This window comes from Sciurus vulgaris (assembly GCF_902686455.1).
Source record: "Sciurus vulgaris genome assembly, chromosome: 3".
Taxonomy (NCBI): domain Eukaryota; kingdom Metazoa; phylum Chordata; class Mammalia; order Rodentia; family Sciuridae; genus Sciurus; species Sciurus vulgaris.
In genome coordinates, this window is record NC_136463.1 from 65,296,537 (window position 1) to 65,312,028 (window position 15,492).

At 38.2% G+C, this 15,492-nt stretch overlaps 1 protein-coding gene across 1 annotated transcript in view; it reads right to left on the reverse strand.

Moving 5' to 3' along the window:
• Window positions 1-551: 551 nt before the first annotated feature.
• The window catches only part of EFCAB5 (EF-hand calcium binding domain 5), a 120,878-nt gene continuing 105,937 nt past the window's right edge, over window positions 552-15,492 (reverse strand). Inside the window, exons 14-20 of the mRNA XM_079130770.1 lie at window positions 14,146-14,435; window positions 11,267-11,436; window positions 10,587-10,815; window positions 9,513-9,665; window positions 5,280-5,383; window positions 2,609-2,862; window positions 552-1,095 (exon numbers count right to left, since the gene is read on the reverse strand). Coding sequence (XP_078986896.1) covers window positions 653-1,095; window positions 2,609-2,862; window positions 5,280-5,383; window positions 9,513-9,665; window positions 10,587-10,815; window positions 11,267-11,436; window positions 14,146-14,435 — 1,643 coding nt within the window. The 3' untranslated portion in view covers window positions 552-652. The remainder of the gene's footprint in view (window positions 1,096-2,608; window positions 2,863-5,279; window positions 5,384-9,512; window positions 9,666-10,586; window positions 10,816-11,266; window positions 11,437-14,145; window positions 14,436-15,492) is intronic.

Here is a 15,492-nt window from a genome sequence, read left to right on the forward strand (position 1 = left end):
AAACTTAGTCATAACTTTTCTCCTAAAATTCAATTTATGAACCACTTGCTTTTAAAATTACAATTATGTTTTATGGTTCTTGGTATAGATTTAAACTATGATTAAATGGAAATTTACCTTTGATGTATTTATTAATGAGCTGTAAGTTGACTTTCACATGGCTAGCAGTTGGATCAAAGGAACAAATACTCTCCACTAAATATTTGTTAACATACTGTGAACAAAGAACAAAAGAAAAGGTATGGGATCAACAGCAAGTAGAAATACAGTGTCCTGTTCACCAGTTTACATGATTCTATTTACATAAAATTTAAAATGGGTACAACTAATCTATGGTGTTAGAAGTCAAGATCATGGTTACCCTCCCTGGGGTGTATGGATTAGCGGGCAGAGATTATGGGAAAGGATACAAAGGAGAGCTAACAGGATGTCACTAAAGTTCTGTTTCTTTCTTCCTTTTGGTATCAGGGATTGAATCCAGGTTTGCTTAACCACTGAATCACACTCCCAACCCTTTTTATTTTTTTATTTTGAGACAGGGTCTCACTGAGTTGCTTAGGGCCTTGCTAAGTTTCTGAGGCTGGATTTGAACTTGCAGTCCTCCTGCCTTAGCCTCCCAAGCTGATGGGATTACAGGCGTGTGTCACAGCACCTAACATGTTCTGTTTCTTGATGCATCCGTTATATGGATGTGTTCATTATATGAAGAATCTTGTATTTGTGTACTTATAAGTTGTGCTATTATGATTTGTACACCTAAATTTGTGTAGTTATTATTCAATAAAAAGAGTGATTTTAAGAAACGTACAAGTTTATCCTTATCCCAATCTTCCAAGTCACTTGAAGATTCCAATTCTGGATGAAAGAATAAGATAACTCCCTTCAGGATGTCATGCACTAGGTTTATGTTGGCTTTCAACTCCATGGATTTGCTGTCCTCAGAAGATGTTGACTCTATCTGAGTATTATGATCGTAGAGCAACAGTGTCACAAAGTCCATGGAACTAAGTAGCTGGAGACATGCCTGCAGTTCCTGCAGCATGATTCGGAAGAAGATGATTCCTGCTCGCTGGACTTCCCCCAGTTTTTCCATCTCTGGAATAACAGAATGTCATTAATGACATCACACATTGCTGGTGAGTCACATACATTGCTTTTCCCTAGGATTGTAAGCCTATTTCAGTAACTTTTTTTTTTTCTGGGAAAAAGACCATGTCCTCCTATGTTTTGTTTTATTTTATTTTATTTTATTTTATTTTATTTTATTTTATTTTTTGCAGTACTGGAGATTAAACCCAAGGCCTCATGCATGCTAGCATGCTAGGTAAATCCTCTGTCACTGAGCTACATCCCCAGATTTTTATTTTTTATTTTGAGACAGGGTCTCACTAAGTTGCAGAGGCTGGCCTTGAACTTGTGATCTTTCTGCCTCAACCTCCAGAGTCGCTGGGATTACAGGTGTGCATCACCACTCTTGGCTCATGTCCTATAATTTTAAACTTTCTTTGTTTCTCTATCCAAGAAATCAAAATAAATATGGCATTATGTGTGGTGTAACTCATAGGAAGGAGACTTTGAGAAAAGATTAAAAACTTGGGTTTCAGAGTTAGACCTTTAGTTTTAATGCATACTTTCTCCCTATTAGTACTATTGTCTCTTTGAGTACCCTTTTTCTCTTTTGTGAGAATGAAGCTAATCCCTATTTCCCTGGTAAACTGTGGGAATTAAATAAAATAATATACAGAAAAGTGCTCCATCTCAGTCTTTACACAGAGAGAACACTCCTCCTCCTTTATGATGGGGCCTCACTATGTTTTTCAGTTTGGCCTTGAATCTAGTCCAAGTGAGCCTCCCAAGTGACTGGGATTACAGGTTTGTGCCACTGCACTTGATTTTCTTCTCTCTTATCATACTATGTAATGGCTAGCAATCTTTCCACTTAATCCTACATAGTATTATACTAATTCTATGTACTTTATTCTTGCCAAGGGTTTCCATGCCTCCTTTTTGCTCTCCTTTCTAACCTGGTATCATACTTAGATAGCCTAGTAGATGTGGAGTCACAAGAATTGGGTCTAGTCTTGGCTCTGCCACTAGTTTACTATTGGACCTCAGGCAATGGATTTTTGTGAGCTTTAGCTCCTTTATCTGTTAAATGAGATGTTCTGATTGGTTAATGCTGTGCAATATCTTGGAAAGAGCACCCAAACCTGGGTTCCAATCCAACCTTCTCCATTTAGTGTTTACTTTCTTTGCACTTCATTTTCCTCACCTGTAAAATGGGGTCTCACCATTTACCTCTTAAGGCCATAGTAGGGATTAAATGAAAGAACACATGACAGGGTATTTGATAATGCTAGTTCCATCTTTCCTTTACAAGTCCTTCCAGTTCTAAAATTGTATACTTCTAACCAAAGATAATGTGATTCATGCCCTTTGCTTTAATTTATGGACCATACTCTTCAGGCTAAGACTGCATAAGGGAATTCATTTCACCTGGAAAGACCTACATATTGAAATGAATAATTTTAGATACTGCATCCTTCATCACACTGCCTGTGATTTCCCCCAAACCTATTAATCCCATGAATCCAGACATTCACAATACCTAAGATAATGTTTTTCTTTATCTCTCCAGAGCATTCGCCTAGTATTTCATAGCAGGCAGCTTGGATCACCTTCATCATTTTCTGTAGATCTTTATATTCTTGATACAACAACATCCTGGTCCGGCCAATGTTAACATCAAGGGCTCCCAGAGCCTCTCCTGTTCTCTCACGAAGTGGAATTACTATGTGGGTTTCTCCATAGATAGAAGCCAAAACAACTTCTGAACTGTCTGTACACTTAAAAAGGAAATCTCTGAAATGAAACCCAAATAAGCACAAGGATATTAAACATCAGCCTGTTCACATCCTTCCACCCAAACACACCGAATTACTTTCTTGTGCCCACCTCACTGCCACCATGCCAGCCCTGGTTGCTGTTTTGCCTGCATAGAATGCTGCATCCCTTGATTTTTACATGGTTCTCTCCCTCAGTTCAACTCAGTTGAATGTTTCTCTGCTCAAACATCGCCTCTGCATGGGAGACTTCCCTGGCCACCTGATCTAACTAAAGTAGCAACACTCAAATCACTCAGCATCAGGATGCTCTGCTTCATTATCTTTATTATACAGGTACTTAGACTTATCTGTGGGTGTTCAGTTCTTTATTTACTTTTCTTGACCAGTATGTGTTAAATTCAGGAAGGAAACACGAGTGTGTTAAGTCAGGTTCCCTAGAAGCAGAGCCTGTGACAAGGATGCTTATGCAAGTAATTTACTGAGGGAGTACTCTTGTGTAAAACACTCAAGGGACTGAGGAAAGTAGGATAAGGAAGTGGCAGAAACTGAGTACCATATGATTTCAGGTGAAGTCTAATCTCATCCTGATCCCAAGGGGGAAGATCTGGGAGGTCAATGTAGAGAAGACACTGTCCCACCTTGAGGCAAGGAAAGGGTCTTTTGCATCTTAGTGCTGGTCAGTCACTGGTTCTAAGTTGCTCTGGGTGCGAGGTGGTGGTTTGTGGTTGGAGAGTGTTCACAGAGCTCTTGATTACCTCTCCAGAAGGGGCTCTAATCACTGGAAGGCACTCCTCCAGGGAAAGTTACAATGTAAGGTGTCGCTTCATGCAGCAGTACCTGCAGAAGCTGGCAAAAGGCATATTGGGGAATCTGGGCAGGGCATTCTTTAGCATTTATTTCAGTGAGAGACTGAGATTTTCATGGAAATACAGTGGCTGCTTCTTCTCTAGTGAATGATAGGCACATCTCTTTGCCCCCATCTACATTGATGTTGGGCTGCCATTCCTTTCAATAATTTGGAAAATGTTGGTGCTTTGTCTAGCCTCAAAAAGCACATATATATTAACCCAATAATGACAGGTAAGATTGAGTCCTTCTGCTATTCCCATTCCTTCCTGCTGTTAAGTCACCACTTTGTATATTTATGAAGACCACAGTAATGATGCATAGTATTAAACTTTCCAGGCATCTTAATAAAGCCTGTGGGCCAATAGCATTCCTTCAAAGGCATCTGCTCTTGAGTTCTACACAGGAATCCAGATTATGAATCTAGGTGTTAGAAGGACCCCAGCGAAATGCCTGACTAGCATAGGAATAACCATGTGGAAAAGCTAAATGGGGGCTGGGGAGGTAGCTCAGTTGGCAGAGTGCTTGCCTTGTAAGCACAAGGTCCTGGGTTAGATCCCAGCACCTCCCCCCCCACAAAAACAAACAAACAAACAAACAAACAAAAAAAAACAAAAAAAAACAAAGGCATGAGGCCAAATTAAAATTTAATTAACATATGTACTTAAATTTCAAATTAGCCTACTAGTCTGAAACGGGGTTAATGCAATCAGTTCATTTTGTAATACACGTGTTCTCAGTTAAGATCTGTTTTGTATCTGTTCAGATTAAAAATGTTCCTTGCCTTCCATAGGTGATGGTCATTCTCAGTGATCTAGAACTGGGGACCCATTGAAAACAACATTATCTACTTTTCCTTCTCCTCCCTTTTCCTCTGCCTATCTTCTTTAAAAAAAAATGCACATTCACAATATAGCCAACATTAACAGATGAGCTCCAATAAGTGCTATGGAGGGATTATTCACATTTATGGGGGAAAATGAATAAAATTATTATTCATAATCATTTTTGCCAAGTTCAATACTTATAAGAAAATCATAGAAAATAAAATACTGTCATGCTTTAAAATACACAATTTTGCAATTTTTATTTGGAATACCAATGAAATCTGTTTTAAAAAGCAGTTGATAGAAAATGAGTTAATATGTTCCAGGGAGACAATGTTCTAAAGGAATTTTTGTTTAAAAGGCAATTGATGCAGAACAGATCAGTGGTTTTCAGGTTTAGGAATGGGTTGAAAGACTGATTTAGGAGTGTTAGAGTTGTTCTGTATCCTATTTGTCTAATGATCACAAGAATATATGCATTATTAAAACTCACAGGACTGTAAACAACAAAATAAGTAATTTTTGGTATATGTAAATTTTAAAATAATAAATAATGAGTAATAATATTAAATTATGAGTAATAATTATGAGTAATAATAAATAATGAGTAATAATGAGTAATAATCAAGAATAACAATTTTATAATAATGAAGAATGAGTCAGTATGCACTAATAAAGGGTAGAAGCTATGTCTTTCAGATCCACTATCACACCACTGGATTGTGTTCTGGCAATTGAAGAAAAGAGACACATTTCATACCTGAAGACACATGATTTCCTAAAGGTAGTAGGGGGATTTGTGTGGATTTCTGTTAGACCCAGCTGCCCTGTAACCATCATATTGCGTAAAACATAGTCTGAATCCTTGAAAAGAGGAAGAGATTTCATTAAAGAGTGGTAATTAGATCTCATATTCTCTTTAAAGCTTTTGGGGACAGATAAATGGAGAAAAATTAGGACAGTAGGACCTCTAGCTTTATGGACAGTGACATTTTATTTATTCAGTACCATTAAAGAACAAAGTGTTCCATAAAAGAAAAATTTCAAAAATCAATATTTTTCTTAAATGCACAAACTTATTTTTTATAATTATGACAAAACTGTGTTTTTATTATTTTTCTGATGTTAAAAATGCATTGTAGCCAGATGCAGTGGCATGCACCTGTAATCCCAGAGGCTGGGGAGTCTGAGGTAGGAGGATCACAAATTCCAGGCCAGCCTGGGCAATTTAGGAAGACTTTCTCAAAATATAAAAATTTTTTAAAAGTCTGGGGATGTAGTTCAGTAGTAGAACCTTGCTAGAATGCATAAATCTCTGGGTTCAATCCCCAGAACTGCAAAAAAAAAAAAAAACAAAAAAAAAAAACCATTGTAGAATATTTGGGAAACATAGAAAAGCCCAAACAAATACAATGTTTTGAACTTTTTTTAAAATATTTTTTTAGTTGTCAATGGATCTTTTATTTTATTTATTTATATGTGGTGCTGAGTATCAAACCCAGGGCCTCACATGTGCTAGGCAAGTGCTCTACCACTGAGCTACAACTCCAGCTCCAATAAATACAATTAAAAAAAAAAAATCTCCAGTGAGGTCTTTGTCCCCACCAGTTCACTGAAACTGTAAAACTGTTCTTGTCAAGGGGCTACAAGAAACTCTTTCATTTTCAAATCCATTGATTAATCCCCAGTCTTCATCTTCATCTACCTCTTGACAGCATTTGATTCAGTGAACAACTCCTCTCTCCCCGGCCCCTTTTTTTTGGTACTGGGGATTGAACCAGGGGTGCTTACCCACTGAGCCACATCCCCAGCCCTTTTTTACATTTTATTTAGAGTCAGGGTCTCACTGTCTTTATCAAGGCTTAGGGCCTCAATAAATTGCTGAGGCTGGCTTTGAACTTGTGATCCTCCTGCCTCAGCCTCCCAAGCTGCTGGGATTACAGGTGTGCACTTCTCTTCTATTCTTTTCTTCACTAGGCTTTTGAGACACCACCTTCTCCTACCAACCTAAACATTCCTTCTATTCTCTTTGCTTCTTCTTTATCGCCTTTACATCTAAGAGATTTTCAAACTGTAGGTCAAAACCTATGAAAATATTTTTTGAGTCTTTTTTTTTTTTTTTTTTTTTTTTTTTTGCGGTGCTGGGGATTGAACCCAGGGCCTTGTGCATTTGAGGCAAGCACTCTACCAACTGAGCTACATCCCCAGCCCTATTATTTGAGTCTTAATGAACATTTTTTTTTTTAGAAACTAGTTTATTTATAAGAAAGCAATATTAATATACTCTGCAAAATACACTAAACCATAGGAAAGAAAAATTCAATTAGGGGAAATAAAATGGAGTTCTTACATGCCCCCTTTAAAAAAAATAATTCTTGGGAAAGAGAGAAGTCCTAATAAGAGGATCCATAGTGACGGTATGCTGAATTGTTCTAGGAAGATAAACAACTGCTTTGTGAAGTGAAACCTCCCTTGCTTCTACACTCTGACCTCAAATGTTCTACTAACCTTTTTAGATGAAAAAATGTTTTCTACATTATACTTGGTGTCTTAGTTTCACTTTCATTGGCAAAACAGAATACCCCAAACTGGGTAATTTATAAAGAAAAGAAATTTATTTTTTATAGTTTTGGATGCTGAAGTCCAATATTAAAGTGTCAGCATCTGGTTAAGGCCTTCTTACTCTATCTTCTGATGGAAGGCCCAAGGGTGATAGAGGGTTAGAGATCAGACTTGCAGCCTCCAGTCCTTTTATAATCGGCATTATAAAATCGGCATTATAGAATCATGACCTACACATCTACCATTAAGCCCCATCTCCCTGCACAATAGGAACTTGTTATCCTCCTGCTTCAGCCTCCTGAGAAGCTGGGATTACAGGTATGCACCAACACACCCAGCATTCTCTTTTAAATTAAAAAAAACAAACAACTCTCATTAAAGGGGCTGGAGTTGGGGTAGAGCACTTGCTTAGAACATGCAAGGCCCTAGGTTTGATCCCCAGCACTGCAAAACAAACAAACAAATTAAAAAACCCTCATGGATTCACATGTAACTGTTAATCCTTTGCCAAAAAGATGGCAGTTTCCCCCCAGTTTAACAGCTTAATTTTATTTACTTATTTTGCAGCTCTGGGGGATTGAACCCAGGGCTTCAAGCACGCCAGGCAAGTGCTTTACCATGAGATACATCCTCAGCCCTCTTTATTTATTTATTTTTTCTTTGAAGACTGGATTTCTCTTAAGTTTCCCAGTTTGGCCTCAATTTCATGATCCCTCTCTCTCAGTCTCCCCAGTAGCTGGGATTATAGGTGTGTACTGCCCTGCCTGGCAATGTTCAGTATTTTTTTTTTTTTTTGTACTGGGGATTAAATCCAGGGGCACTTTATCACTGAACCATTTTTATATTTTTATTTATCTAGCTTAAGTTGCTAAAAGCCTTGGTAAATTGTTGAAGATGGCCTGGAATTTTTAACCCTCCTGCCTTAGTCTCCCATGTTTCTGGGTTTACAGGTATGCATGCCATAATACCTGGAAATTCTCAGCTATTTTTAACATCAAAACTTAACCACAGTATCTTGCACCTAAGATAAAATCCTAACTATAGCTTTGGATAGGCTGTTCTGGTCTCTGCCCCGCTGTAACCTCACTCAGACCCTGATTGCTGGGTGGATCTCCTCTCACCTCACCTTTCAACATGCTTCTTTGTCACCATGAGATAGCCCTAGGAATAGACCATGACCTTTGAGACTTTGTCCATGTTGTCATGATCTGAGATTATACACCATGGAAGCCAAGTTTCTTGGTGATTGCTCTGGGTCATTTTGGCCTTTTCCATGGTGCCCTATATACTGTTTTCCTTAAGGCCCTGGAAAGGCACTTCTGAATCCTCCCCAGACTCCCACACACTTTTACTGGAGAAGGGGCCTGTCAGATGGGGTGGACTGCTGCAGATCCAAGGACACTTCAAGGCTTCCACTTCCACTCCTGATCCTTCCCCTTCCAAGAGCAGTGTCAATGATGAGGTGATCTCCACCTCCATGGAATGGCCACCCTACCAAGAGCTATGTGATTCTACTTTCTATGACCTAGGCTTCATCAGTTTGCCCCAGCCACTGAGGGGAAAAGCCCAGAGCTGGTAGGAGGGAAAGAAAAAAAGAAGCCAGGAGATGTCTGTGGTGGGCCAGGCAAGGGACTGGGAGATGACCAAGGTGAGGCCACCAACTGATCTGGCACATTGCAGAATCATTGAGCGTTTTTGAAAGGAATATGCCTTGCCATTCATTCTCATCATATAAAAAAATCCTAATGGTAAGTGTAAAAAAGCAAAGCAAACATCAAGAATTCACCATATTATAGCTTGGGGATATAGCTCAGTGTAAAGCACATCTGGGTTCAATCTCTAGTTAAAAAAAATATATATATATATTTGTACATATATAATTGGTATGACATAACTATGTCCTTTCAAATAGCAGCCCCTCGTCCCTTCCCACTTCACTCATATGATTCTGGTGGATTTTGCCTCTTGGGCTACTAGGATGTATCTTAGGATGAGTCAAAAAGTTTTCTTTCTTGGGTTTTCCAAATTGGAGTTTTTTACTGGATGCTTTCCTAGGCATCTGACTTGACTTATGGAGAAAGCTCATCTTTTTCCAGAATGACAAAGCTAACATGCAGAGGGAAGCAAACATGAGAAGTGGAAACATAAAGAACATGATTGAGCCCTGATGGTATGGAAACCCTGGATCTGGTCATGCTGGAAGCCAGCTTGATGCCTGCCTTTTCTTCATTTTGGTCACAATTTTCCCTTTTGTCCAAGGCAGTTTGAGATGGATTCCTAACCAGGGGTCTTGAATTGGAGTCATGAGAAGCAACTCTAGTTAGTCTTAATGACTGACTAATATGGTTTTTAGACATTAGTAAGACATCAATATCTAGTAACTATAACCTGGTTACATGGAAGGGGTCTAACACTGCCAAGGCTTGCCTACCTGGTCTGGGCTAGGCTCAACAAAGTATGTAGTGATGGAGATGATATTCGATGTGACATTGTAGAGCCAGCCAAGGCCAGTGATCACAATATGCAGGATGTGCTCCCGGCTGTGAACATAGTGATAGGCAGTGCTAAAGACATTGGCAACACCCTGGAAGAGAGAAAATTCAAATGACCTTTTATTTTTAAAAAAACAAAATAAATAATTATTAATGCATTGATTGATCATCTTTTAAATGAATAATAATCTACTTTCTACAATTATTCATCATTTCTCAAAAGGTAGTGCTCCTGATCTTACTATGATAAAAGGACCACCAAGAAAGCAAAGATGTGTGAGCTGGAGACATTAGTTGAGATCCTTAGTGTGATTACCAGCAACACACACACACACACACACACACACAGTGTAAAGAGAGACCTCGTAACTTTTTATGATTTGCTTTCTGATAATTACCCAGTGAAATTTATGATATATACTATTGGAGAATAGAGTCAGAAGAACAAGATAAATGCCTGTCTTGCGTGTGTGTGTGTGTGTGTGTGTGTGTGGTCTAACTTGAATATTTAAGAAACATTTTCTTTATTCTTTGTTCTTAAAAATGATAACACTGAAATCAAGAGCTATGGGGATGCATATCATATTTATCATATTTTGTAGAAAGAACAAAGGATTTGTAGGTAGCATGATTAATAAAACACAAATATATTCCTTCTAAAGTTTTATTCCTATTTTATAGGGTCCTAGTAATTTAATTGTTGGATTCTGTTCCACAGCATCAAACTCTAGTCTATGGTTAATCCTATGAGACACATATTAACACATTCCTAAAAAGGCTGAAGCATAGATGTGCAACTGAAACTGAGTGTCCTTTCATAAGTAATGGGGAACCTCTCCAAAGTTTGACAAGTATAGAGAACAGGAGCAAGCATGATAATATTGTTTATACACATAACTTTACTCTCATCTGGTTTCAGGTTTCACTTTTTAAGAAGTATAAAACAAGAGGCCTTTTTAAGTATAGAAGGAGAGGCAATTCTACCATTGTTCCTGAAGACTTCTATGACTTACCTGATAGAATCTGATCTCATGAGGTACGAAGATATTTATTTTGTGGGGATCTCTAAGTGTGTCAACAGCCAGGACCCCAAAGATCCTCATATATGCATCATGCAGAGGCAGAGCCAGTAATGACCCATTACGATCATTCTTACTGCGAGAATTGTTCCAGAAGACGATGTTCCCATGGTACTGTACTTGGGGGACGTGGATTGGTTTCCCTTCATCCACTACTGTAAAGCTTAAGAAAAGGAATAACAGGATAGGAATAAGACAAATGGGGAGGATTTAGATTAAACCACGGAGGAAACTAGATCAATTCTTTATGCAAAATCATGGGCATTTATAAGTAAGAGAAGTGAACTCAAGTAAAATTACCAGATTTGAGGGAAGGATTTAAAAGACAGGTCTTACCAGAGAAAATACATATAAACTGAATAAAGAAGACATAATTTATTGAGCTAATACTGTGAAACAGAGTCCCTAGGTGATGAATCATTGCCAAAGAGTAAGTTCTAGAATTGATCAACTGAAACCATTCAAGACTCAAGATTGGAAACACATCAGTTCCCACTCTAGAAGCCTGGTGACTTGAGACATTTCTCTCTGGAGCAGCTCACTAGGATTTGGAGGTGCTAGAATATTTTTTATTTTTAAGGAAGATGAAACTAATCACTTCAAGGAGTTCTCACCTGATTCCCTCCATGTCCCGGTAAAGCACTCTGTTCAGTACAAATGGAGCATCATCTAGGGTACAAGCCACATTCCTCAGCAGAACAGACCCTCGATCAGGAAGTAGTTCATTTTCTTCTAAGAGGGAAATGTGAGCACTGATCTTCTTATTTCCATGAGTTTCAGCATCCTGTGGCATGACATTTCTGGATATGTATTTGCCGATAGCCAAAGAAATCTCCCGATCCCTTCACCACTCAGTTTGTGAACATGGCACCAATAATTTCATTTTATTGAGTAAATGATGCAGATACTACCGTTCATGGGCAGTGGGAAAAAGGCTGACACCACAGTTGTCCTCCAAACCTGAGTTTTCATGAGTGGAATGGATTTCCTCTAATGCCAACTAGATTGCTTTATTGAAAACAAGAACAAAGCAAAATCAAACCTCTCAAGTCTAATCAAATTAAAGGTTTAAAACTTAAATCCTGGGCTGGGGTTGTGGCTCAGTGATAGAGTACTTGTCTAGCATGTGTGAGGCACTGGGTTCGATCCTCAGCACCACATAAAAATAAATAAATAAAATAAAGGTATAGTGTCTGTCTACAACTAAAAAATTGTTCTAAAAAACCTTAAATCCAGGGGCTGGGGATATAACTCAGTTGGTAGTGTGCATGCCTCGCATGCACAAGGCCCTGGGTTCAGTCCTCACCCCCCAAAAAAAGAACCCCAAAACACACACACACACACTCACACAAAAACAAAACAAAACAAAACAAAAAACCCTTAAATCCTTTTGAACTATAGTCGTATTTTCTGGGCTTCAGTTAAAAGTATTGATTTTAGAGAGCTGAAGCAAGAAGATGCCTTCATTTCACTCATATCTCTTGGCCATCTAAATATGTGAATATGAAACAAAATGTTCTCAAGGAATTATTAACACAGTTTGCATTATTAACACATATATTTGATCTATGCCACTTCAGGAAAGGGTTTCTTGGAGCCCAAGACTTCTAACTTTCTGCAGTTTCTATTTCTAATTAAAATAATGAAAATCTCTATATCAAAAAATAAATTATTAACAGTATTATGTGATAACATATATATTGAACATATTCACAAACTGGGGACATGAGAGACACATTCCTTGCTATTTGTCTTTACTTTCTATTTATTTAGGTTTGTTTTCCATACTTTCTTTTTCTTCTGCTTTTATTCCTCCTTTCCACATATAAGACATATGGAGTAATTAACAAATATAAAATAAGATTTTTCTTAGGGTACCAAAGATCTCTAAAGCAAGTGGGACAATGTCTCCTTTCCTTGAATGGATTCCTGATCCTGACTGCATCATTGCCAACAACATTGGAAAATTCAGCCATTCAGGAGATGATTCCAATTGAGTGTGTGTGTATGTGTGTGTGTGTAAAATGTATAAAATGATGATGATCACTGGCACAGGACTCCTGGATCAGAGGAATCAGAGGAATATGTAGAAAACAGTTGTGCTATTTCTGCTTAAGAGAAGTAGCAATCTGGGAGTTTCTGAAAAGGTGCAAGGCTTTGGGCAGTGGCTCCACAGGACCATGTCTTTTAAGTGACAGGATTCTAATAGTTTCAGCTTGCTTCTAGGCAGTACTGTGACATATTGTGTAATGTTGGAGCTTACTTTATGATGAGTTTATGATTTAAATAGTTCATTTTTATAGTTTGATGTTACCTGAACATAATGTCAGGGAAATATAGCTTGAACTGTTTGCATATCTCTTTTCTGGTATTAGATATGAACTATTAGTTCATTGTCTATTCTTGGTTTAGTTGACTCTCAGCACAAATGAAATTAGAAATCCTAAGAGTTCTTTTTCACATCTTTACACCTTTCCTCTCTGCTTCTATCTTACCCACTGGCCATAATCCCAGTGGCATCTCATCTAGGCTTTGGGCCATTTGTAATGTATTAGAATCAAGTGCCACTTCTATGCAACCATTGGATATCACCCACTGTGAGGAAATTCTTTTTTTTTTTTTTTTTTTGTATTGGGCATGGAACCCAAGGGCACTGTTATGGTTTGGATGTGAGGTGTCACCCAAAAAGGGGTAGGGTGTGGCTGGAGGAGATTGGAATTGGGGCATGGCTTTGTGGTACATATTTTATATCTGGAGTCTCTCTCTCTCTCTCTCTCTGCTTCCTGATGATTCAAGCTGCTTCCCTCTGCCATGCTCTTCCACTGTGATATTCTGCCTCACCTCAAGCCCAGAGGAATGGAACCTCTGAAACCATGAGCCCTCAAATAAACCTTTCCTTCTCTATAATTATGCTGGTCAGATCATTTAGTCACAGCAGCAGAGAAAAGCTGACTAAAACAGGCATCCTACCACTCAGCACACCCCCCAACAAACACTTTTTTTTTTTTTTTTTTTTTAATTTTGAGACAGGGTCTCCCTTCATTGCCCAGGCTGGCCTTGAACTTGCAGTCTTCCTGCCTCAGCCTCGCAAATCACTGGGATTGCAGGCATGCACCACTGTGCCCAGCTCAGAAATTTTTTCTCTTATAGCTCACTTAGAAAACATACCTAGGGGGCTGGGGATATAGCTCAGTTGGTAGAATGCTTGCCTCGAAAGCACAAGGCCCTGGGTTCAATTTCCAGCACCGCAAACAAACAAACAAAAACATACCTGGGATTAGATGGGGGGGTGGGCGCGGATAGTAGAATGAATAGGACATTATTACACTACATGCATATCTGATTACATGACCTGTGTAACTCTACATCACATACAACCAGAAGAATGAGAAGTTATATTCCCTTTATATATGATGTATCAAAATGCATTCCACTGTCATGTATGACTAATTAGAATAAAAATAAATATTTTAAAAAAGAAAAGAAAACATACCTGGGTGAGGGCCTTAAATGTTTCAGTGTATACTGGCTCCACAGACACTCCACTTGTCTCTGCAGCATGTTGGATTTGATGTAGCCATTTTCGTCTTGCACAATTCCTCAGACCCTCAATATGACTCCTCTTTAAACTATTCATCAGAAATTCCACAACACTTTCCAGAACTTGATCTTCATTGCCCCTGAGTTCAGATACTACCAATTCTATGTATTTCTGAAATTGTTTTGAAGACAACTTTACTTCATGACCATGGTGTGACTTTGGAAACTGGATGTGTAGTTTAGCTAAAAGACACAAATGCAAAGCCAAGAACTAACCAAAAGTTCATTCATCTATTGGGAAAATTTTCATTCTCTTCAAGCTCAAGCCTTTAACAACTGCTGTGGAAAATCAAGTATATCAAAGGCATCTTTGAGACCCACAGGTCTTTTACAGGAACTACCTATACTAAATTTGATAAGACACCTATGTCATCTTCTCTTGGTTTTGTTTTGTTTTAATTCTACCCCTTAGCTGGAAAACTCCCAGAGTCTACTTTGACTCCTCCCTACATTTGCCGTTCCATATCCAATAAACAATTATCTGGTTATTCTTTGGCAATGTATCTTGTGGTCACTCCTTTCATTTCTATTTTCATTACCCCACACCAGCTTTTATCACTTCATAATTGACTTGCCAATAGTAAAATGCTCAGTACACATGTGTAAAATTAAATTAGAATGCAGTTCGCATTATGCAATTCTCTTGTTCAAAGTCCTGCCATATTTGAATTTAATCTATTTCCAAACAAATCTGCTCCTAATATCATATAGGAGTCATTTGCTTCAGTATCCCCATTCTATTCATGGTTCCTAACCACGCTTTTTTCTGTTGAATCTACTGTAAAACCTGAAGGTGATCGGTAACTTATATCTTCTACTCTTTACTGCCCTATTCCATCCTCTCTCTCCACCCCGACCAATATCCTGAAATCTGATTTTATCTTTCCCTTCCTTTTTCTTTTCTCAATAGTGTGAGAGTTATACAACAATATATGTTACATGCATATCTCTAAACCATATGTAGTTTAGTTTTGCCTTTTTAAACTTTAGAAAAAGGTTATCAAGTCATATGCAGTTTTGCTTTTTTTCAACATCATGCAATCATATCCATCTATGTTATTCCTGTAGCTGGGATTCATTCATTTTCATCACTGTAAGTCATTACAGGAGTGTACAATAATTGATTATTTTTTCTCCTGGCAATGGATATTTAGGTTGTTTTCAATATTTTGTTCTTGGGATCAGCCCTTTGAGCATTTTTATACATGTCTCCTGGTTTGTATGTGCAAGTTTTTTGACA